The sequence below is a fragment of the Setaria viridis genome, chromosome 9, assembly GCF_005286985.2.
Source record: "Setaria viridis chromosome 9, Setaria_viridis_v4.0, whole genome shotgun sequence".
Lineage (NCBI taxonomy): Eukaryota > Viridiplantae > Streptophyta > Magnoliopsida > Poales > Poaceae > Setaria > Setaria viridis.
Window position 1 is genome coordinate 11256741 of NC_048271.2, and position 21601 is coordinate 11278341.

At 45.8% G+C, this 21601-nt stretch overlaps 4 protein-coding genes across 6 annotated transcripts; 1 reads left to right on the forward strand and 3 right to left on the reverse strand.

The window, feature by feature from the left end:
• Positions 1-656: 656 nt before the first annotated feature.
• LOC117838779 (uncharacterized) lies at positions 657-4969 on the reverse strand. 3 transcript variants are annotated; one of them, XM_034718936.2, is made up of 10 exons: positions 4718-4969; positions 4584-4633; positions 3978-4191; positions 3799-3894; positions 3601-3684; positions 2996-3156; positions 2314-2431; positions 1908-2043; positions 1293-1471; positions 657-1174 (listed from the first exon to the last, which is right to left on the reverse strand). In XM_034718936.2, exons 3-10 carry the CDS (start codon positions 4179-4181, stop codon positions 935-937), a joined length of 1218 nt encoding a protein of 405 aa, XP_034574827.1. In that variant the 5' UTR covers positions 4182-4191; positions 4584-4633; positions 4718-4969; the 3' UTR covers positions 657-934. The 3 variants fall into 3 exon arrangements, with proteins under 3 accessions (XP_034574827.1, XP_034574826.1, XP_034574824.1); XM_034718935.2 differs by lacking the exon at positions 4584-4633 and having other exon boundaries at positions 3978-4195; XM_034718933.2 differs by lacking the exon at positions 4584-4633 and having other exon boundaries at positions 4718-4968.
• A 1352-nt stretch (positions 4970-6321) lies between these two features.
• On the forward strand, positions 6322-9197 carry LOC117838614 (serine/threonine-protein kinase SAPK10). Its single transcript, XM_034718709.2, has 8 exons — positions 6322-6827; positions 6918-7094; positions 7207-7260; positions 7431-7523; positions 7837-7929; positions 8129-8233; positions 8317-8415; positions 8495-9197. Exons 1-8 carry the CDS (start codon positions 6651-6653, stop codon positions 8783-8785), a joined length of 1089 nt encoding a protein of 362 aa, XP_034574600.1. The 5' UTR covers positions 6322-6650; the 3' UTR covers positions 8786-9197.
• Positions 9198-9734: 537 nt separating this feature from the next.
• LOC117838613 (serpin-ZXA) lies at positions 9735-12349 on the reverse strand. Its single transcript, XM_034718707.2, has 2 exons — positions 11799-12349; positions 9735-10852 (listed from the first exon to the last, which is right to left on the reverse strand). Exons 1-2 carry the CDS (start codon positions 12204-12206, stop codon positions 10073-10075), a joined length of 1188 nt encoding a protein of 395 aa, XP_034574598.1. The 5' UTR covers positions 12207-12349; the 3' UTR covers positions 9735-10072.
• Positions 12350-15044: 2695 nt separating this feature from the next.
• LOC117840510 (serpin-ZXA) lies at positions 15045-17664 on the reverse strand. The gene is made up of 2 exons (XM_034721021.2): positions 17144-17664; positions 15045-15988 (listed from the first exon to the last, which is right to left on the reverse strand). Exons 1-2 carry the CDS (start codon positions 17564-17566, stop codon positions 15209-15211), a joined length of 1203 nt encoding a protein of 400 aa, XP_034576912.1. The 5' UTR covers positions 17567-17664; the 3' UTR covers positions 15045-15208.
• Between the last annotated feature and the right edge of the window lie 3937 nt (positions 17665-21601).

Consider the following 21601-nt stretch of genomic DNA (forward strand, 5'->3'; position numbering starts at 1 on the left):
TCTGTGCAAGATCTGTGATCGCTGATCGGCAAGTTTTAGCATTTCAGGGTGGAACTGAAATAAGAATTCTGAGCTTCTGGGGACTATTCTTCCATGTCATTTATCTGTGATCAGCAATTTGTCTTCAGGATGTTACCTTATTTTTTTACGAAAAAGCTCAACTATTTTACAAAGCAACAATACTAAAGCAAAATTCAGACATACACAGTAGTGCAAACTTTTTTCATGGCAACTTGATTTTGTTGCAAGCCTACAAGCCCCATACCTCTTTAGCCGACATGCCAATATGCCAGAGCACGGTCATGAACTGCCTGTGCAGCTCCTGCGCCCAGCAACTGGTCGTCAACTGCCGGCGCAGCTCCAGCGCCTGGCAACTTAGGGTGAGGTAAGGCTACACAGCCAGCCATACTTACAATGGTTTATCTCCATCGGAATTTGAAGAAATTCCTACTTTCCAAACACAATGGGAAAAAAATGAAAGTACCATTCGTAAAAGTAGCTTTCTTAGATGTCATGCAGCCTTTAGATTGCTCATATCTGAATAGTATCATTGGATTTATTATTAAAAAGTTGCATAATTTAGTAATTTAACAATCTTTTACTACTATTTCCATATAAAATGTACTGGTTAAACTTGTGCACTGGAGACCTGTGAATGTCCAAGATATCGGGCATTTAGTAACAGAGTACAAAAGAATGTCTTCCCTTTGGACTCACTGTACTTGTATAAAGTATGAAAACCTTTCTACATACACTGAAAAGTAAAATAATAAACCATAATTCTGATGGTATTATCCATATAGCCAATGGAAGATTAAAGAAATAGTTGTATCAGCATGAACGAAATGGTATGATCAAAAGTTCTAATATGTTTGCTGCATCTTTGTATTGTTTGAGAATTGCTGGTTCTTTTCGTTAAAATGGTGATCAGCACCTATAGGATTGCCGGGTCTTTGTATCTCTTGAAAAGGTCCTCGATGCCATCAAGAACTTCTTGTGGCAGAGGCCGTGGAGCACTGGTAAACGCATCAATATTCTCCTTTAACTGATCCATGGTGGTTGCTCCAATGATGGAGCTAGCAGTAAATGGACGATCCCGCACAAAGCCGAGGGCAAGCTGGACTGGAGTTAGCCCATGATTCTTGGCAAGCTTTACGTATTCATTTGTCGCTTCCTGCCACATAAAGTTAACCAAAATAAACTAGAATGCATACCAAGACCCAAGTTCCATACAGTTGGGGCACAAACAAATTGGTTGTAGGCACAAACAAATTGGTTGTAGTATATCATACTTTAGCCAGAGAGGCGTTGTAGCGCGCCATGTATCCAGGGAAGAGATTCAGCCTGCTCCTCTTTGAGGTGTCAGCATTAGCATCAAGATACTTTCCAGTAAGAACGCCACCAGCCAATGGGGAGTAGGCAAGCAGTCTGACATTGCAGTTATTTGGGTGGCAAACTTCAACAAGATCAACTGTGAATGAAATAAAATGTGGTTAAAAGCCAGCATGTTGGCCGCATTGGTATACACAGGACAGTTGGGGTGCAAATCACATTATACAAAAAGCATAAAGCAGAAATATGTTGCCAAATAAATCGCTTCCCAGTAGCACAGAATCCTTATTCCCCTTTTGGCAGTTTATATTAAATACATTGTCATTCATTAGCACAGACCTTCATTTCCCTTTTCAGTGATGCCTCGTATGAAGAAACTAGAAAACCTCATGAAATACATTAGCTAGCACAAAATGTCTATTGGCAGTTTAATATTTGTGTATCAAGAGGCAGCTGGCCTTTCTAATTGTACCAGAAATCAAAGGGAACTTTCGATAATTCCTCTACAATTTCAGAAATTAGAGCATAAGAGAGCTGCAATGAATGAAATGAATGGACTGAAGCAATATTGTCACCTTCAAAGCGGCATCTCACAAGTAGACTATAACTGTTCTGGATGCTCACGATCTTTGGAAGGCCTTGAGCCTTTGCAGCATGTACAAACTCCATTACTCCATATGAGGTCTCATTGGAAACACCAATGTAGCGAACCTAAAACAGAGATAAAATTCAAGAATGAATGATAATATGAGACAGTCTAGATTGTCTTCTGAATGAGCTGCCAGCACTGAGACAAAAGCTAGAAACTATTCAATGTGCCTCTACTTACACAATAGTTGCATGCTGATAAGTACCAGCACATTTTGTAAGTTGCGTCTACATCAAGATCAGATATGTAACAATGTAATTGTCATAATTTCCCATGACATGAAAAATGTTACTAATTTGATCGTATAAGGATATTAATTACAGAAATAGTACCTTTCCTTCGTCAATTAGCTCCTGGAAAGCTTTCAGTTGATCCTCAAAAGGGATGCTTGGTCTCCATTTGGTTGAATTATAACTAAATTCACCAAATAGTGCCACATATCTATCTGGCCTGAAAACATGAAGAAAAACTTTGTAACCAGGAATGTTTATTTCATTCAATTCAATTGGAAATTAGATACATCAATCTAACAGAAGCAGATCCTATCCAAACAAGTTCACACGAGCAGTCAAAGAACCCACAAAACTGCACTCAAAGAAAGCTGGAGTAAACACAAAAGAAAAAACTACTTCAAGCTGACAAAATAAGTGCGCAACAAATGAACTGAAATGTACTTGATTAGGTATCACATATGTTCTAACATGTTTTACAAGGAAAATAGATGAAAGTTCAAGAACAATTCAGTAATCAGTAAATATATATTCGTTAGTTTTTTCTCTCTCTAGTGCCTGGCAAAATATGAAGAATAGAATGGAAAAGCCACCTTCAGTACATGACACAAGGACTTTAGAAAACAATTTGGCATAATTCAGTTTGTACGAGAAAAGAAACCATATAGCCATGTTTAATTGAATGTTTGAATGTATGTTGGTAAAATACTGACAACACAAAGTGAACCTAACCATGGTTTTTGACAGGCATACAGTCATACAAGTGAATCAAGCTGACACTGACCAGTGTATCTGAAGCAAATCAATATAGTCTGTAGACAAGCGTTTAAGGCTCTTTTCAACACTTTCTTTGATGTTGGCAGCATCGACACGCACCACTTCTGCGTTGTCCCGAAGAAAAGTAGAACGCTCTGAATAACCGGCAACTTTGGTGGCCAAAATTATCTAAAATGCACAGAAAAGAATAGGCAAGACCCATCTTTCAGTCAAACCTTTTGAACATGTCATCACATAGTGGGAAACTTTCACCTTGATGTAATTTTCTAAGATTAATAAAGCTTCCCTTATTAAAAAAATAATAGCAGGAAACTTAGGGATTGTACATTGTAAAGACTGTGTAGTGTTTACTGTCTACTCATCAGCATAGTATTATGAGTAAAAGTTATTTTCCTAAACCCTAAACACTGGCACCAATTTCAAGGATGGAAGCGAGCATATTGTATTAGAATGATTACTCATACAGAATTATCGAGTTGATATTAACAGTATTGAGTTCTATGCATACACTATTGTTAGCCAGATTTAGTTGCAAACAATCCAAAGTATATTATAGCATCAATTTAGGTTGCCTTACAATCCAAAGTATATTATAGCATCACTTTAGGTTACCTTTTCCCGTGGCTTCGATTGCATCCACCTGCCAATATAAAGATCAGTCCTCCCTTGAGTTTCCTTGTTGGGTGGAACTGGGTACTAAAGGCCAAAAGGGGGAAAAAGTGGAAGTTGGAAGAAAAAGCAGATCAATCACTCAACTTCAGAACAGAGAAAGAGATAGTTAATAAAAGTAAGGAAGTAATCTGTACTGACCATTTCTGCTGTATCCAGTATATTGACACCTTGATCGAAAGAATAAGAGAGTATTTCATGTGCTTCCTTCTCTGTGTTTTGCTCTCCAAAGGTCATCTGAAAAGAAAAGGATTAATCTTGAGATGCAGACAATAGTATTTGACAGTAAGGGGAACAATCATTTCCAGTTTTGTACATACTGTTCCAAGAGCGACCTCGCTGATAAGGAGGTCTGAATCTCCCAGCTTATTGTACTGCAACTGTGTTTGTGCCAGTGCCCGGACTTGGCTGCGAATGCGTCTCGTGTGCAATCTTTGAGAATGACGAGCATGGAGGGCTGATAAGGCATAGTCATGCGATGAAGGTGAGGTTACCACGAATGCTGACATGGCCATTTGTTGCATACTGAAATTCCTGCCTTGCACATCCCAGCAACAAGTATATGGTCAGGTGTAAATTCAGTATGCCTATAGAGCATAGAATCCTAAAGAACATTCTCCATGGAAGCTTAGTCACCACATCTTGCATCATGTCATGTGCAACAAAAATAAATTCTCCCTTGTGGTTAAATATAAAATTGATCTTCTGTTCAAAAAGGAAATACTTAAATTGATTACTTTTTCATTGTCGACAAAATTTGCAGTAGGAGGCATAATAGAAGGAATGCAAGGCTCTGGAGCCACTGGCAGATTCCTGCCCTGCTCCCACCAAGGCACCAACGCTGCGGATAACTGCTTATGCAGTCCTAAGTCCCTTCAACTGCGCCAAAAAAAAAACGAATTTCTAGTTTTCTACACCTACATTACCGAGGAATCGTCAGGGGTAAGCGAATAGGAAGCTCGGGACGAATCGCAGCCTACAAGAAACCTTTTGAGTTACGCCTATCTTTTCAGAAGATACAAGGCCCAAGCCCCATGAGAAAGGAGAGGAGGAACGGTACCTGTATCCCGGTCTGAGTGATTCTCTGGCCTCCCCGGACAGGCCAATCCGAAGCGCACCGGCGAACAGAGGAGGAATGGAGATCCCCTGAACCGAAGGCTGAAGCTGCAGGAGAGGGGAGGAAAGGAGGAGAGCGAGGACTGGAGGCCTGGCCTGGAGGAATGGTACGGCGGTGCCTTTGCCTTTTCTCCTGGTGGTGAAGCCGACGAGGCGGATGAGGTGGCCAACACTGCAACACGCGCGACGGCGTAGAAGATGGGTAGCGGAAACGAAAGACTCGTGTCGAAACTCGAAACTGCCCGTGTCGACGGACAGCCCAGGCCAAGGTTGAGATGTCCAGGTTTAGGCCCAGCCCAAAATTTGCTTACGCCAGGGCCGGCCAGAGCCAGACGGGTTCCTGAAAGGCCCATCTTCTTGGGATACTCTCAAGCATACAGCTTCAAATGCGCAGAAAGGGGGAAAATAATTCATAAACATGGTAAACACTCAACTTGATAAAAAATCGTGAAAATTTGTTAGGTGAGGATGATCCGGGTGAAATTTTTGTTTCCTTCAACTCAAGGGTCTTCTCGTAATGAATTTTAGAGCTTGTTTGAGAGGATCTTTACCGGCTCCGACTTCACTTATTTTATACAAACAATACACTATATCGTGAAAACCATTTCAAAAACTGAGCAAAATTAAATTAAAAGTCGGATAAAACCATTTTAGAGGAAATCCCTCCAAACCGACCCACAGTAATTTGGCATGCGGTCGCGAGTAGCGAAGTCCCAATTGCAGCATTGCTTCAGTGACCTTAACACCTTTTGCTTTCAGTGATCATCTTTCCCGGCTGCGCAAGCATCCACCACCGCCGTCACTGTCCGTGGGCCCATCAGCAGAGGCCAGCCCAAGAGCGAGCCCAAGCAAACCCAGCCGACCTAAATTAATCATCACGGGAGGGCTGACCAACCAACCCGGCATCGCGAAATGACGAGACCACCCCTGTACGCGGCCACCCGGCAATCCGCTCTCAGCCGTCCAGAGCACAGCACGGACCACTCGATAGCCGTCCGATCCCACCGTGCTCTCTTTACGGGTCTTTACCGACTGGAAGCCAATTCCGGTAACTCCGCACGTGCACTTTTTGACCACCACCGCCGAGATATTTCTCCCGCCCCCCTACCACCGCCCTAGCCCTACGCTACTCGCGCTCCCGGTGCTCTCACTGACGATCCGGTCCCACCTCAGGCTCCTCGACACCCTGGGCCCACGGTCCATGGTTCAGTTACTTGCTGCTACGTCACAAAAAATCGTTCTCTCCCGGGCACCGACGTTGGACACCGCTATCCTTGATTGTCTGTGATTGACAGGTGGGACCAAACGGGAATCTTGGCCCACCTGGCGGTGTGTGTTCGGTGCGGCGGGCGCGGGAGGCGAGGAAGATCACGCAGCCCATCGTCTTCTTCCCCACTGGAGAGTTCGGCTCGCCGCGACCCGCGACGGACAGAGCAAGAGGACGGAGGGGAAAAAATATTTTTTTTCTTGCTTACGAGTAGTGAAACAGCAGAGACCAGTGGGGGAGAGGGATAGAGATAGAGAGAGAGAGAGGCAAGAGGACAATAAATAATAAATAAAAGGCAACGAGCGAGGTGGGGGAAAAGGGCGAGGTGATAGGGAGAGAAGGGGAGAGGGGATCACGAGGTGTGCTCCCTCCTCCGCCCAATCCGACCCAACCAAATCCCCGCCAGCGCCGCCCCACCTTTACCTCTGCTCCGGAGCTAAAAGGGAGGGAGAAGCTCGCTCCTCGGATCGCGGGGTCACGGGACGCGCGCCGCGGGCGGGTGCTGGGCTGCTGGTGGGAGGGCTTGATCGAGCGACCTCTGGGCTGCCTGGCGCCGGCGGGAGAGAGAGGCGGAGGCGCGTAGGGACTCGGGAGGGAGGCCAAGGGAAGGATGGACCGGGCGGCGGTGACCGTGGGGCCCGGGATGGACATGCCGATAATGCACGACGGCGACCGCTACGAGCTCGTCCGCGACATCGGCTCCGGCAACTTCGGCGTCGCGCGCCTCATGCGCAACCGCGCGGACGGCCAGCTCGTCGCCGTCAAGTACATCGAGCGAGGCGAGAAGGTGCGTCTGCTACCGCGCCTTTGCTTGATTGCTCTGCCTTCCTGCCTTCCTCTTGGGCTCCATTTCAGAGGCTTCTTGCTCCACCTGCAGATTGACGAGAACGTGCAGCGCGAGATCATCAACCACCGCTCGCTGCGCCACCCCAACATCATCCGCTTCAAGGAGGTCATCCTCACCCCGACGCACCTCGCCATCGTCATGGAGTACGCCTCCGGCGGGGAGCTCTTCGAGCGCATCTGCAACGCCGGCAGATTCAGCGAGGACGAGGTCCATTTCTTCCCGTCTTCTCTCATCACCCCTGCTTGCTGATGCTGTCTTCTGTTACCGGTCCTCTGTGCATGGTTGACTAATCGCCTGTTAAAGCTCCCCCACTTTTCAGGCGCGTTTCTTTTTCCAGCAACTAATATCAGGGGTCAGCTACTGCCATTCCATGGTACTCTTCTAAAACCTTTTTTTTCCTTGTTCCATTGTTACGGAGTACTCCTTTATTATTACAAGATCTAGCATGCTGAATTGTTGATCATCCATGTGTTGGTACTGTGCGGTACTGGTCTGGTCTGTTTGGTTAAAATTGCTCTGCTTTGTGCCTACCTTTTTGTCAAGCAAGTATGTCATCGAGACTTGAAGCTGGAGAACACCTTGTTGGATGGGAGCACTGCCCCTCGCCTCAAGATATGCGATTTTGGCTACTCAAAGGTACTACCGGATGCTCCAGATATGCAAAATTACTCTGTTTATATACAAAATTAGGGGAAAAGGAACGGTAGTTGCAGTTAACAGGGCACACCTTTACTATGTTAGACTGTTAGTGTACCAATTGAGAAGTAAGATTGAATGTAACTGAAATTAGAAAGTCATGATGTAGTGGAGATTTTTTTTTTAACTGAATCATCTGCTTATAAAATGCGAAGACAAAGGCAGTTGTAGTTTTAAACCTACCTATACTGCTATCATGGGGGAGTGTTTTCCTGGAACTGTTACTCTGCTTATAACTTCTTTTGCATTACAGTCGTCAGTTCTACATTCTCAGCCAAAATCTACAGTGGGAACTCCTGCATACATTGCTCCTGAGGTTCTTCTGAAGAAGGAATACGATGGAAAGGTATTATGCACATTTCTACTTATTGTTCTACACTTCCGTACTGTTTCTGCTCAATGCACATGTGAATGCTCTCCACTAGAGCAGCAATTTTGCCTTACAAAGCATTTATATTTTTTACACGCGTAGAGTGCAGTTATGTATGATAGGGAACTATGTTGGAGTATTAGTTCCGTCACTAACTCATTGTTACTGAACCTAGGTTGCTGATGTCTGGTCTTGCGGAGTAACCCTTTACGTGATGCTGGTTGGTGCATATCCATTTGAGGACCCAGATGAGCCGAAGAATTTCAGGAAGACAATTCAGGTTTCATTTGCAGCTGTATTATCATCGATCTTTCTGAATTGGTTACATTTTGATTGCAGATACTAATACAATTTATTTGGCAGAGAATATTGGGTGTGCAGTACTCAATTCCTGATTATGTCCACATATCTCCAGAGTGCCAAGATCTTATTTCTAGGATTTTTGTTGCCAACCCAGCCACTGTGAGTACTTTCAGCTTGGTTGGGCCATTGGTTTTGCACATACTTTGCTTTGAGCCACTCACTAACATTGTATATACAGAGGATCACTATCCCTGAGATAAGAAACCATCCATGGTTCTTGAAGAACCTCCCAGCCGACCTAATGGATGACAGCACGATGAGCAACCAGTATGAGGAGCCAGAGCAGCCAATGCAGAGCATGGATGAGATCATGCAGATACTGGCTGAGGCAACCATACCAGCAGCTGGTTCCAGTGGAATCAACCAATTCTTGAACGACGGCCTTGACCTCGATGATGACATGGAGGACCTTGACTCAGATGCTGATCTCGACCTGGAAAGCAGTGGGGAGATCGTGTATGCAATGTGATGTCACCAAATACTCAGCAACTAAGCAATGTGTATCATCCCCTGCGCTGAGGTTGGTATGTTGCGCTGTAGATTACTGAGATAATCAGAGGGGCAAAAGGAAATGTGAACTGAGGGTAGTAGTATAGTGCAGGTTCTGTTGCTGATGCTGCTCATACCTGATGCGGTGATGCCTCTTTCATCATCCTGTTGTTTCGGCTGTTGTTTTGTGCACCTCAGTGTTGTACAACAGTTTAGCCTTTTGGATGTGACTGTGTTGCTGCTGCTGTTCGAATCTCATCCATCTGAGGACCCTTGTATCTGCACACACCAACTAAGGGACAGCGATGTACTTGTATTATTTGATCGTGTTTGTATCATAGTATGTATTTTGTTGTAGGCAAATAAAGAGATGCGACAATTCGCCTGTTTTCTGTGGTCTGCGACGTCTTGGTGTCATGTACCTCTTGCAAGTTTTTGAGAACTAGCGGGAGATCTTTCTGATACTGGAATGGCCTTAAGTGTCCTGTTTGTAGATGGAACAGAGTTTCGACTGCAAAATGTGAAGCCAAGAGTTCTGAAAAAGAACAAACATATGCAGTCAGTAACCATCTTCCCTCTGGTTTGGTTGAACATTTTCCCTCCACATCTGAACGGAAAATTTTGCCGAGCAACTTCTGTACCTGGCACTAAAAGAAGATTGGCATATGAAACACAAAAGGAAACATATGGTAATTGCACCAGATGATCAGATGCTATGTTCACAATTTCAACAGGCACGCACTACCGCGCTTCAAATTTTTTTATGGTGCACAAAAGTATACATCTTCAATGTATCTTACCTGGAACTTCAAATAGTGAAGAAATTTATAGATATTCCAAGAGAATGCAAATGACAACACCGTGCCCAGCACTTCGTTCACCAAGCCAACACAATCGAAATAGCTAAACTCAAATGGTTGGTCAACCAGTTCCCATAAATGATTCATCATTGCATATCAGCACTTTCTCTTCATCCAGAAGCACGATGCAGATTGTACAAGGCCATAAGCATTAAACAGGCATCATATATAGTAGAGTAATTATGACTATATCACCCCACGACCTTATATAGTAGAGTAATTATGACTATATTACCCCACGACCTTATATAGTAGAGTAATTATCGTCTATACATCGATCAAGCCGCCTATTTATTCAGACACAGAACGTATACCAGATTACACAGGAGGAATGATCACACGCCACAACCCTGCACTCGCAGGTGATGGAAGGAATTACACCAAGGCAGCGGTTCAGAACAAACACACTATGCAGCAAGTAGGGGATTGACCACATGACCGACGAACAGCACCACACCAGTTGTGTCTTCTCTAATCAGGAACAGGAAGGGGTGATCTGCGACAAAATCCACGGGCATTTTATATGAACAGAGCATAATCCCTATAGTAGTTGCAGCTGCGGCCTCTATTCCTTCCTCATTAACTTCCACAAACGACTTGTGAAAAATGGATGAAACACACAAGTTCTGTCCCAACGGCGAATCGACCAGCTCTGACAGATCTGCTTCTTCGCTAAGTGGCAGCTGGAGTCCCAAACCTCTTAGCAAATCGGATGCTTCAAATCCAAAGGATATCTTGAACTTGGGAACTTTGAACTGACCAACTGGAATTGTTCTCATTGGGATATGCTTCTCCAAGAACTCAGGTTCAGAGCTCAACTTTTCAGCTAAGCTCCAGATTCCATCTTGTAATTCTGGAAGAATTATGTACATGGAGAACTGCCTCGTGTCCCCACCTTGCTGGTACGGAAGCTTGAGCACCTTAAAGGTGTCATAAGACGCAATATATTGGTCGTCTGTGCTGGACATGAAAGGCGCTTGGACTGAACTCCCATCAAGAAGGTGGAACTCGCTGTCTCTCGTTTCAGATGCATCGAACTTCTCAGTCCAAGCTCCTTTGAAATAGAGTGCATTGCCAAGAACCAGCCTGGTGGTTTCATCAACGGAGTCTGGTGGCAGAAGCTCTTTGATTAGACCTGAGGTGACCTTCTCTACCCATGAGTTCACTTGAGCAGCAACTTGAGCAGCCTGACAAAAAAAGAGATAATAAATATGGCTCCTCTGTGCAAGTGAGTCATAATACAAAATTTGATTGGACTAAATAATAACAAACAACATAATTTGAGGCCGGAATAAAAACTCCTTTTTTTTCTCAAAAGAACACTGTCACTAGTCCTAAAAATTTGAAGCTTTGCACACCACGACAATGACAAATCCTAAAGCCACAAAATCATAATTTTCCAAAGGTGCTCAGAACAACAACGGATTAGAAACCCGTACATATATGGATTCATGTAAACTACTAACAAATCCAAATATCGACTCCCAAGGAATGATTTGGACTAAATACTAACAAACAGCTTCCAGCATAATTTGATGAGAGAAGTTGTACACTAAAAGACACCATCTTAGCACCAAAAGAAAGTAATGATACTTCCATAGCTCCACTACTCATGATGATATTACTGAACACTAACATTTTTAATGCAATAGGGACATAAAACTTGCAAAGACATGAGACATGGATATTTGTTAATAGTGGATTTCAGTACACTCTTGAGCTACTCATGATTTCAGTATATAGATGAACAGTCAAACTGGCATACTATAAGTCTGTAACTGTCCCACAGCACAGCATACAGTAAAGGCCCAAACTTATAACTATTTAAAAAAAATCAAATGGTACGTCACAAGCTTAAGAACTGTTTAAGGTACAAACATAATTCTTCAAAACAGAGACATGAAAATAGTACTCCCAATGTCAGCTATGAAAGCAGAAACCAACCAGTTCATGTTATGACTGTACTGCTGTCTAGATACACTAAAAAGAAAGGATCACCACGAGAATGGACTAAACGGTACAAGCAAGGATGTCAAAATTGCAGAATTAGCAGTACTTGCTTAATATTTCAGCAAAGATATATATAGCAATCGATATTAACCATGCCAGTTGTTTGCAAGCAAGAGGATCAACCTTTTTCTGGAAGTCTACGGACTGGGTCTCAGCCTTGTATTTTCCCACGGCGACCTTCTCGAAGGACGGCTTCAGCTTGAACGACGCGTCGACGAAGACGGCGTCGGCGAAGGTCACCCGCGGGCCGCCCACCTCGGACCCGTCGGCGAGCACGAGCTGCGCCACCTGCTCGGCGAGCGCGTGCAGGCTCTCGGCCGCGGCCGGCCCATCGCCTCCGCCGAGGGCGTCGAGCAGCTGGTCGCGCGTCGCGCCGCCCGCGCCGGCGGCGAGGAGGCTGAGCGCGACGTGGAGGGAGAGCGGGGAGAAGACGGTGTTGCTGGAGGAGGAAAGGGTGGAAAGCGCAGCGGTGAGGCGGAGCGCGAAGCGGGTCTGGTGCGCGATGGAGAGGCGCATGTCGCCGGTGGCCATGGTCGGTCCGGGCTGCCGGGCTGGTGGTTCTTGCAGTGGCACTCAGCGGCGAGGAAAACACGGCAGCGGTGGTGTGATTTCGAACTGTCTCAGGGTGTTTCTGTTATTTTGCGGGGCAGGTCAACTGGACGCGAAGACTCGGAGGAGTCCATCATTCCAGGCGACGCGTGGAATGCCACACAAGGATGTCTAAAACGAATTTTAGTTTCTTTTTCTCGATGATGAGGTCAGACTGTTCAGCTGGATCAAAATATAATATCTAGTGTGAATGTTTGATTAAAATGGGGGCAATGGGCTAACTCATCGTCTACTATCTCCAGCCTTTTTTAATCTATCATTCTCACCTCCCAAGAATTCAAGTGTAATCAACTTTAAATAAATATATATATATATAATATTAATATTTATAATATATAATTAGTATTATTAGATAGGTCGTTGAATCTATTTTCGTAATAATTTATTTAAAAATATAAATGTTGTTAATATTTTCTACAAATGTACTCAAATTTAAAATAATTTGATCAAGCACACTTCCCACGACGATAAATATTAATGGACAAGGTACTCACTCTACTCTACTGGTATGTTAACAACATGCAAAATGACATACAACACTCAAAAGGAAATGTTGGACAGAAAAACGACCCAGGACACATGTCCATCGCACTTTTCTGGTTTGGTTGCATGACTAATTAAAAACTGCGCTTGCATCCTCGTTAACCAGACCAATACAAGCGAAACAAGTTGAGTGATACACCTCATCACCAGATTACGGGCTCGTTTGGTAGGGATCCAAATTCTTTAAAAAACGTTTTAGATTCAGATTCTTTGTAGAAATATTGCTCTATTGAAATAGAATCACCCCCCGAGATCGTTTGGCTAGCTAGCTGATTCAATTTCTAAAATAGACATAAAAATATATTAAAAAATACAAAAAATAGATAGGCTTCACAAAAAATACTAGATTTTTTTAAGTGTGAAGAATATTTCACATGCGATCCATTTTAAATTATTGCACTTGAAAAGACAAAGTTTACTTACCACAGGGGAGAGAGGAAAGAAAGAAACAGAATCACGTGAAACCACTTAGAGGTGATTCTATTCTGTAGTAAAAAAAAAACTAGAATCGCTAGAAACGTTTCTATCTAGAATCGCTAGCTGTGGTGACCGTTTGGCAAGCAATAGACCGATTCTATTCTAGCAGAATTTGGAACGATTCTCTCAGCCAAACGGACCCTACATATCACACCGTTTGCTGTTTCATCAAGAAGCACTTCACCAGCAATCCAGCGTGCCTCATCTCACGACCAGGCTGCACAAAGGCTATAAGCAGCACAATATATAATAATAAACTAATCATGGACTACATCATCCGCAACCTTAATTATTCTGACACAAAATGTATGCCAGGCTAAACACGGGGCATGATCAAATGTCACAACCCTGCACTCGCACGGGATGGATGCATGGAATCGCCTAACAGGATCAGGAACAGGAAAGGGTGATCCGCGATGAAATCCATGGGCATCGCTAATGAACAGCCAGCAACCAATGTAGCAGATGCAGAAGCAGCCTCAGTTCCTTCCTCCTTCACTTCGACAAGCGACTTCTGGAAAATGAATGAGACATGCAGGTTCTCTCCCGCTGGCGAATCGCCTAACTCTGACAGTTCTGCCTCTGCGCTAAATGCCACCTGGATCCCCAAACCATTTAGCAAATCGGATGCTTCAAATCCAAAGGATATCTTGAACTTGGGGACTTTGAACTGACCAACTGGAAAAACAATACATGTTTGCCCATTCTCTACTTGTGTGTTAAGATCAATCAACAAAACAATAAACTTCACCCTAAAAGAAAAATAGGAGGAAAAAAAAACCATCCGTAACACATGTTCATCGCACTTCCTAGTTGGCGGTATGTTTGTCTATATTTTATCTTATTAGGTTATTTGATAGCCGTAACATGCACAAAGTAGAGTGGCCCGTAGAAGTGCCTAAGTGTGTTGTTGAAACAAAAGTGGTTCATAAACAAGTCCAAGAACGAAGCCATGCATTGTTCCATTCTACATCTCTACGTATCGACACTTTACCTGAAAAAAATATATGTATGGACACTCCACCATCTAAATGCATAGCAGAAGTTATGAATTTAAGAAAGTTAAAATAACCTAAAATTTGCTAAAATTTGGAAACGGATTAAGTACTTTTTTTTCCTTAACAATTGTGGACATCCTGTGTCATTAGGTAGCCATTGTGAAGCTATTGGCAGTCGACACAAAAGCCTGGTTAATTTTTTTTGAAAAAAAAAGCGAGCATCACAATCAAAAAAATATACTAAAAATCATTATACGCGATAACAGGACATCCCAGCATATTGTCTCGGAGTGCCATTGTGCCAATCAAACCGGACAGGTGCTTCACAAACAACTGTCGTGGCTAAGTAGATAAAGAGCATATGATGTGTTTGGGGGCAGTTGTGTTCTTAACCTATGATGTGGAATTGTGATTTTGCTCTTGTTTTCTCAACTTTGTGATTTTACCCTCAACTATTCATAAGTCAATGCAATTTTACTCCTAGTCAACGATCAAAACAGGAGCAAATACGCAAAGACCAAGGGTTTGCATTGACTTGTAAATCGTTGAATGCAAAATTACAAAGTTAACACAATTGCACTTCAAAGTAGGGGCAAGATATGTGTTTTGCTCGTTTGTTTGGAGAATTATATGTTATTTGAATATTTAGAATGTATATGTTATAGATGCATAGATCTCACTGGAAAAAGGTCACTAAAACAAGCAGCCTCAAGGCCGAAGCAGAAAACAGGAAGGACCATGATGCCGGCCATGGAGGCTACATCGTCCCACAACGATCAAGCCATCCATTTATTCAGAAACAAACAAAAGTCAGATTACACAGAAGGCACGATCAATTATCACAGCCCTGCAAACACGACATGATGGAAATCACACCAAGGCGGCGATTTTGAACACACACAGACACTATGGAGCAAGTAGGGGATTCACCACGTGACCAACAAACAGCACCACACCAGTCATGTCTTCTCGGATCAGGAAAAGGAAAGGGTGATCTGCGACGAAATCCATGGGCATTGTGAACGACCTGAGCACAACTGTTGCAGCAGATGCGGCGGCAGCCTCAGTTCCTTCCTCATTCACTTCCACAAAAGACTTGTGGAAAACGGACGAAACACACAAGTTCTGTCCCTCGGGTGAATCTACTAACTCTGATAGATCTGCTTCTGGGCTGAATGGCAGCTGGAGCCCTAGACCTTTGAGCAATTTGGATGCCTCAAATCCAAAGGATATCTTGAACTTGGGAACCTTGAACTGCTTAACTGGAACCTTCTGCATTGGGATAAGCTTCTCCAGGAACTCTGGTTCAGAGCTCAACTTTTCAGCCAAGCTCCAGATGCCATCTTGTGCTTCTGGAAGAAGAATGTACATGGAGAACTGCCTCTTGTCCCCACCTTGCTGGTATGGAAGCTTAAGCACCTTCAAGTTGTTGTTATACGCAATATATTGCTTTTCTGTACTGGACATGAATGGTGCTTGAACTGAGCTCCCATCAAGAAGGTGGAACTCACTATCTTTTGTTTTAGATGCATCAAACTTCTCAGTCCAAGCTCCTTTGAAATAGAGCGCATTACCAAGAACAAGCCTGGTGGTGTGGTCAACTGATCCTGGGGGGAGGATCTCTTTGATGAGACCAGATGTGATTTTTTCTACCCATGAGTTCACTTGGCCAGCAGCTTCATCAGCCTAAGGAACAACAAAGAATATATCAGTGCTTCATACTGATGTCAAAAGCATAAAGCAAAATCGCCCTGAAGTTTTTGAAATAATTGAAACAGTGCAAGGATACAGATTTGAAAATAAACTGAGGTAACCACTATATATTACTGTATCACTAAGTTCGACAAAACAAAAAACACTTTATAATCGAACAGACTTTAGCAAGTGGGAAGTGAACTGAACATCAGTGTACTACCATCATCACAGGGCACTGATTGGAACATCTAATTGGACACAATACAACAACATATGCATAGTACAAAAGACCACGGCAGAACCCTACTGGAGAAAATGGTGATACATTCAACTGCACATCCACATTTGTGAAAAGTTCCAACTTCTAAACACTCCTAATGATCTAAATTACATATTTAGCTCTAGAGCCTCAAATTATAAAATTCACTGTTCCTAAGCCTTCCAAATCTCAACTCTCAAGGATGCACCCAGTGTGAACCTATCCTAAAAAGGATCCTAAATCCTGAATGTGCTAATTATGATACAAAAACAAGATCCATACATTTTATTCATTAACAGTCCAGCCCCCATCAAATATCAAATCCCAGTGCAAGATTCAGACTGAACACTAAGAAACAGCTTTTAGCACAATTTGATGAGAGAAGATGCACATTAAAAAGCATCATCTTAACATCGAAAGAAACTAATGATAACCATGTAAAAATAAGTTGTAAAGGCTTAAGCACAAATTTTATTAAAAAATAAAAATAGTATTTACAAGTTTAGGCACTGTTTAAGGCTGCAAATATTGGGGAAGAAATAAAGCTCTTAAAAACCTAGGTATAGCATATATGATATAACCACAGTATAACGTACAACTGTTCTTGTCATAATGCTTCAAATATTATTCCCAATGCCAAATAAGGAACCTCTATAGTCTAAATTCCAATATCAGTTAAGCAGAAATCAGCCACTTAACATAATAAATCTGACTGAGTGTCAATGATGTATAAATTAAATGCACACGAAAATGACTCACAAGAAACTAACAGATCTGTCACATAGCAGAAATAGCAAGATTTGATTCATTTCCCAGCCAAACAATCTTAGTAACTACGGCAGCAGTTCGCAAGTCTTAATAAGCAGCTCGGCAGGAAGGGGATCAACCTTTTTCTGGAAGTCGACGGAGTGGGTCTCGGCCCTGTACTTGCCCACGGCGACCTCCCCGAAGGCCGGCTTGAGCTTCAACGAGGCGTCGACGAAGACGCCGTCGGCGAAGGCCACGCGCGGGCCGCCCGCGCCGGACCCGTCGGCGAGCACGAGCTGCACCACCTGCTCGGCGAGCGCGTGGAGGCCCTCGGCCACGCCGGGCCCGTCGCCTCCCAGGGTGGCGGCGAGCTGGTCCCGGGTGGCGCCCCCGGCGCCGGCGGCGAGGAGGCTGAGCGCGACGTGGAGGGAGAGCGGGGAGAAGGCGGCGTTGGTGGCGGGGGCGGGGGCGGCGGCGGCGGAGGGGGAGGAGAGCGCGGCGGCGAGGCGGAGCGCGAAGCGGGTCTGGTGCGCGATGGAGAGGCGGATGTCAGCGGTGGCCATGGTCGGTCGTTGGGTCTACTTGGTTTGAGTCTCGCCGGAGAGGAAAGTGGAGGGACTGATCGGGGTGGTGTGATTTCTATGTCTTGCTGGGTGTTTCGTGTTATTTTGCCGGACACCACGACGCTCTTGGAAAGCAACTGGCGTTGGCTTGGACGGTTGGAGTGGACCCTGACGGCTGACGCCTGACCTTAGTTGCTGCTGCTGCATGGGAGGCTGGGAGTTTCCATTGAACATCCTCCGTGGCTAGTAGCTAGAGATCATGTTGAGATTTTGATCATTGCGTATAAACAAAAAAAAAACAAGGTAGTATGAAAGGACTAATGCTATGGATACCTATATACTTCCTCCGTCCCAAATTACTATTCATTTTGACTTTTATAAATACATCACTTGTGCTATGTATCTGGACATATCTAGGTACATATCAAAAGATGTGTATATTGAAAAGCTTATGCTATGCTATGTATCTAGACATATCTAGGTACATATCAAAAGGTGTGTATATTGAAAAGCTTGTGCTATGTATCTAGACATCTAGGTACATATCAAAAGGTGTGTATATTGAAAAGCTAAAATGAATAGTAATATGCGACGGAAGGAGTATACGTTGTCTTCAACTGAATCTAAATATTCAAAATATATTGTAAGTCAAATTTTAAATATTTAATTGGACGATATCAAAAAAAATATTCACGATTAGATGAAGTAATGGCTTTCCAACACAAGATATACCCTAGCAATTAGCCTAGATCCTCGGCATGCCTATGGACATTTATTCTACATTTTGCTACGTTGTGCGGTTGTTGCGGACTCTCAACTCTAAATGAAATATTTTGATATCAGAAATCTACACTGCAGATGTAGGATCTTCCATATCTCAGTGGTAAGGGAAAAGGGACCGGCAGGAACTATGGCCTTATGTCAACCCTCAAGTAATATAGCTGCACTTGAGAAATACTACTGCGAGTTTTGGATCAAAACAAAACCCTTGCTAATTAAGTTGGGAGGCTCCTTTGGTAGAGCTCAAAAACAGCTCCTGAAGCCGTTTTTGGTGGAGCTGAGCCAAAGGGTTTAAGGGCCTGTTTGGCATGGCTCCACTCCAGAACTCCAGCAACTCCACCAAAAAATCCAGCCAAACACCTCAACTCCAAAACTTCATGGAGCAGCCAACTTCATGGAGCTGTAGTGCAAATGGAGATGGAGTTTTGGAGCACCTCTTTTGCTGCTCCAAAACTCTCTATTTCGAACCTCCTCATGGAGTTGGTGGGTAATTACCCACCAATGCCACTGGTTACACAAAAAAACATTTCATTCTGTTCCTCTCGAGCTCCCACCCGTGCCTATTTCCCCACCCCCGTCACTTGTGGCCTACCACCGCCCGTTGTCGCCCCGCCTGCCGCCTCCCCGCCGCCTGTCGCCGCCCCGCCCCCGTCGCCGGCCCCGTGGCCGTCTCCCCGCCGCCCTTTGCTGCCCCGCCCTGCCGCCCGTCGCCACCCCGTCCCCGTCGCCGCCTTCGCCGTGGTCGGCCCGTCACCGCCACGTCCCCGTCGCCGCCGCCGCCGGCCCCGTGGCCGCCTCCTCGCCGCCCGTCGCCGCCCCGCCCCTGTCGCCGCCGTCGCCGGCCCCGTGGCTGCCTCCCCGCCGCCCGTCGCCGCCCTGCCCCGTCGCCCGTTGCCGCCCCGCCCCCGCCACCGCCGAGCCCCGCCGCTCATCGCCACCCCAGCCCCGTGGCCGCACAGCCCGCCGCCGGCCGACCCCGTCGCTGCCCCGGCCTCGTGGCCGCCCAGCCCGCCGCCGGCCGGCCCCGTCGCCACCCAGCCCTGCCGCCCAAGCCCCGCCGGCCGACCCCGTCACCATCAACAGGAGATCTGCCCCTCCTCCAGGCCGTCGCGGTGGACAAGGGAGGGGCGCGGCTCCGCGTCGAGCTCGTCGCGGCCGATGACACCAGTGGCGGCAGCGCGTCCGTGGCGTACGGCAAGGACGTGCGGAAGCTCGATGTGCATGCCAGGTGCGAGTACTTGTGAAACAAATTTGAATTTGCGCTGGTCTGGTTCCCAGCACCGCGCATCCGCTACCTCGAGCTCATCGTCATCATCGCTGCCAATATCTTCGAGGCAGGCACGCAGCTGTTCGTCGGCCACAGGACCTTCCTCGACGCCGATGGCTCCATCCCGTCGAGACGCATGTCCCCCATGGCTTTGTTTGTCGTCGCGCTCTACTTGTACGTGTGCAAGAGGTATCCATCAGAGGCAACCCACGGACGACTGCAGGTAGCTGCAGACGAGGACGACGACGGCTTGAAGATGCACAAGTGCGGGCCAGCGTGCAGTGGTGATGACGTGCTTGAATTGGGGGTAACAATGGCAATCTACACTGAAATTGGTCTTTTTTGGAGCTGAGAGCACCCATCTAGCCAAACACCCCATTTTATTTCTGGAGTTTTGGAGTGGAGTTGGCTCCACCTGGAGTTCTGCAGTGGAGCAGCTCCACCCAGAGCTGGAGCCATGCCAAACAGGGCCTAAATGGGAACGGCTCCCAGGGAGGAGCTAGGTGGAGCCAGCGCGCGACACGGAGCTGGATTTTTTGGCTCCCTGCGGCTTCGCCCCGCACACCAGTGCACCTGTTACCTATTTGCTCCTCGAGTTCACCAAATTTACGACAAAATTGCCACCGCAGGACAGGCAGAAGCGCATTGCTCCGTGCGGCTCCCTCTGTCGCGCCCTATCCTTGTGTGCGCTCCCTCTCTCATCATGCTCGCAGGCACAAGACGGCGGCCTCGCCCGCGGCGGAGTGACGGCAGGGGATCCGGTGCCTCCTCCTGCACCCCCAGCGATGGGGGATCCGGCGCCTCCTCATGCACCCCCGGCAGCCCCGCGACGAATGAGGGGAGGCGGAAGGGGTTCGCCTCGGTGGCGCTGCGTGGGCTGGGGTGCACGGCGACGGTGGCCTCGCAGGCGGACGCGCCTGGAGAGGGGAGCAGCGGCTGCCGTGCGGTCGTCCGTAGACTAGCGCATGGGTGGCAGTGGCGGCGGAGGGGGAAGGAGAGAAGGAACGAGCAAGGAGGTGGGGGGAGGTGACGGCGGGAGGTGACGGCAGGAGGCGACGGCGGGGAGGTGATGGAATGGGAGGCCTGCGGTGGGAGGAGGATAACGAAGGAAGAGAAGAAGATAACGAAGGAAGAGGAAAGAAAGAAACAAAATAAATAGGAAGAAAAGAAAAAAAGAAAAGGGTATTAGGGGTATTTCATCTTATCTAACAATTTTAAACTACACGGGAGAGCCGTTTTGCCAAATGGTTTTCCAAAAGGAGGAGCCGAAGTCGGAGCCGGAGAAGCTACTTCACCAGAGGAGCCAGAGCTGGAGCCATTTTCAGAGGAGCCGGAGCCCTACCAAACTGGCCCAAAGTTAATCATTGAGCTCACATATGAACTAGTAGTTGATATAAATGAACTCAGAACAAATCCACAACATTATTGGCCCTCGTCCCCTCATGGAAGTTTGGCGCCATACCTTGTACAATCCAATCTGTTTTTGTCTGTGCAAATTACTAGAACATCCAATAAATAAAGGTAATTATATATGCTCGAAGGATTTTTCTCCAAATCCATTAAATATACAATTTATTTTATATGACTGTTATTGCTATAAAAAATGGATTTCTTTTTATACGGATCCGTCCCACCCGTACCTCACCTTTCGATCCACCCCTTAACGAGCTGGATCCCTTTATTCCTCCTGAGCCTAAGCATTGTGACCCAGTTGTTCATAATCCACCCTCTTGCGCATGTCTTTAGTGGTTCCTTACGTCCATCACGCCCGTGCTAACCGCTAACCATTTTTATTTTGATGCCTCATCCCATCCCTTTTATGTACAAGGGCGCTACTAGTGCCCGGACGTCCGTTCCGGACGCAAAAATCGGACGCACTCTCCACCGTCGAATTAAAGACGTGTCAGATGAAACCTAAGGAGGGCAACCAGACAAGTCCGCACCAAACACAAGGAGGGCACCTTGGCGTCAACTTCTTCACGTGGGTC

Excerpts from the sequence above, each read along its gene's own strand:
- LOC117838779 (XM_034718935.2), bottom strand. The coding sequence starts at position 4,181 with ATGCAACAAATGGCCATGTCAGCATTCGTGGTAACCTCACCTTCATCG. Across the intron at positions 3,895-3,977 it reads GCGAGGTCGCTCTTGGAACA|ATGACCTTTGGAGAGCAAAA; the intron begins GTATGTACAAAA and ends TTTTCTTTTCAG. Across the intron at positions 3,685-3,798 it reads TACTGGATACAGCAGAAATG|TACCCAGTTCCACCCAACAA; the intron begins GTCAGTACAGAT and ends TTTGGCCTTTAG.
- LOC117838614 (XM_034718709.2), top strand. The coding sequence starts at position 6,651 with ATGGACCGGGCGGCGGTGACCGTGGGGCCCGGGATGGACATGCCGATA. Across the intron at positions 7,095-7,206 it reads GCAGATTCAGCGAGGACGAG|GCGCGTTTCTTTTTCCAGCA; the intron begins GTCCATTTCTTC and ends CCCACTTTTCAG. Across the intron at positions 8,234-8,316 it reads ATTTCAGGAAGACAATTCAG|AGAATATTGGGTGTGCAGTA; the intron begins GTTTCATTTGCA and ends TTTATTTGGCAG.
- LOC117838613 (XM_034718707.2), bottom strand. The coding sequence starts at position 12,206 with ATGGCCACCGGCGACATGCGCCTCTCCATCGCGCACCAGACCCGCTTC. Across the intron at positions 10,853-11,798 it reads CCGTAGACTTCCAGAAAAAG|GCTGCTCAAGTTGCTGCTCA; the intron begins GTTGATCCTCTT and ends TTTTTTTGTCAG.
- LOC117840510 (XM_034721021.2), bottom strand. The coding sequence starts at position 17,566 with ATGGCCACCGCTGACATCCGCCTCTCCATCGCGCACCAGACCCGCTTC. Across the intron at positions 15,989-17,143 it reads CCGTCGACTTCCAGAAAAAG|GCTGATGAAGCTGCTGGCCA; the intron begins GTTGATCCCCTT and ends GTTGTTCCTTAG.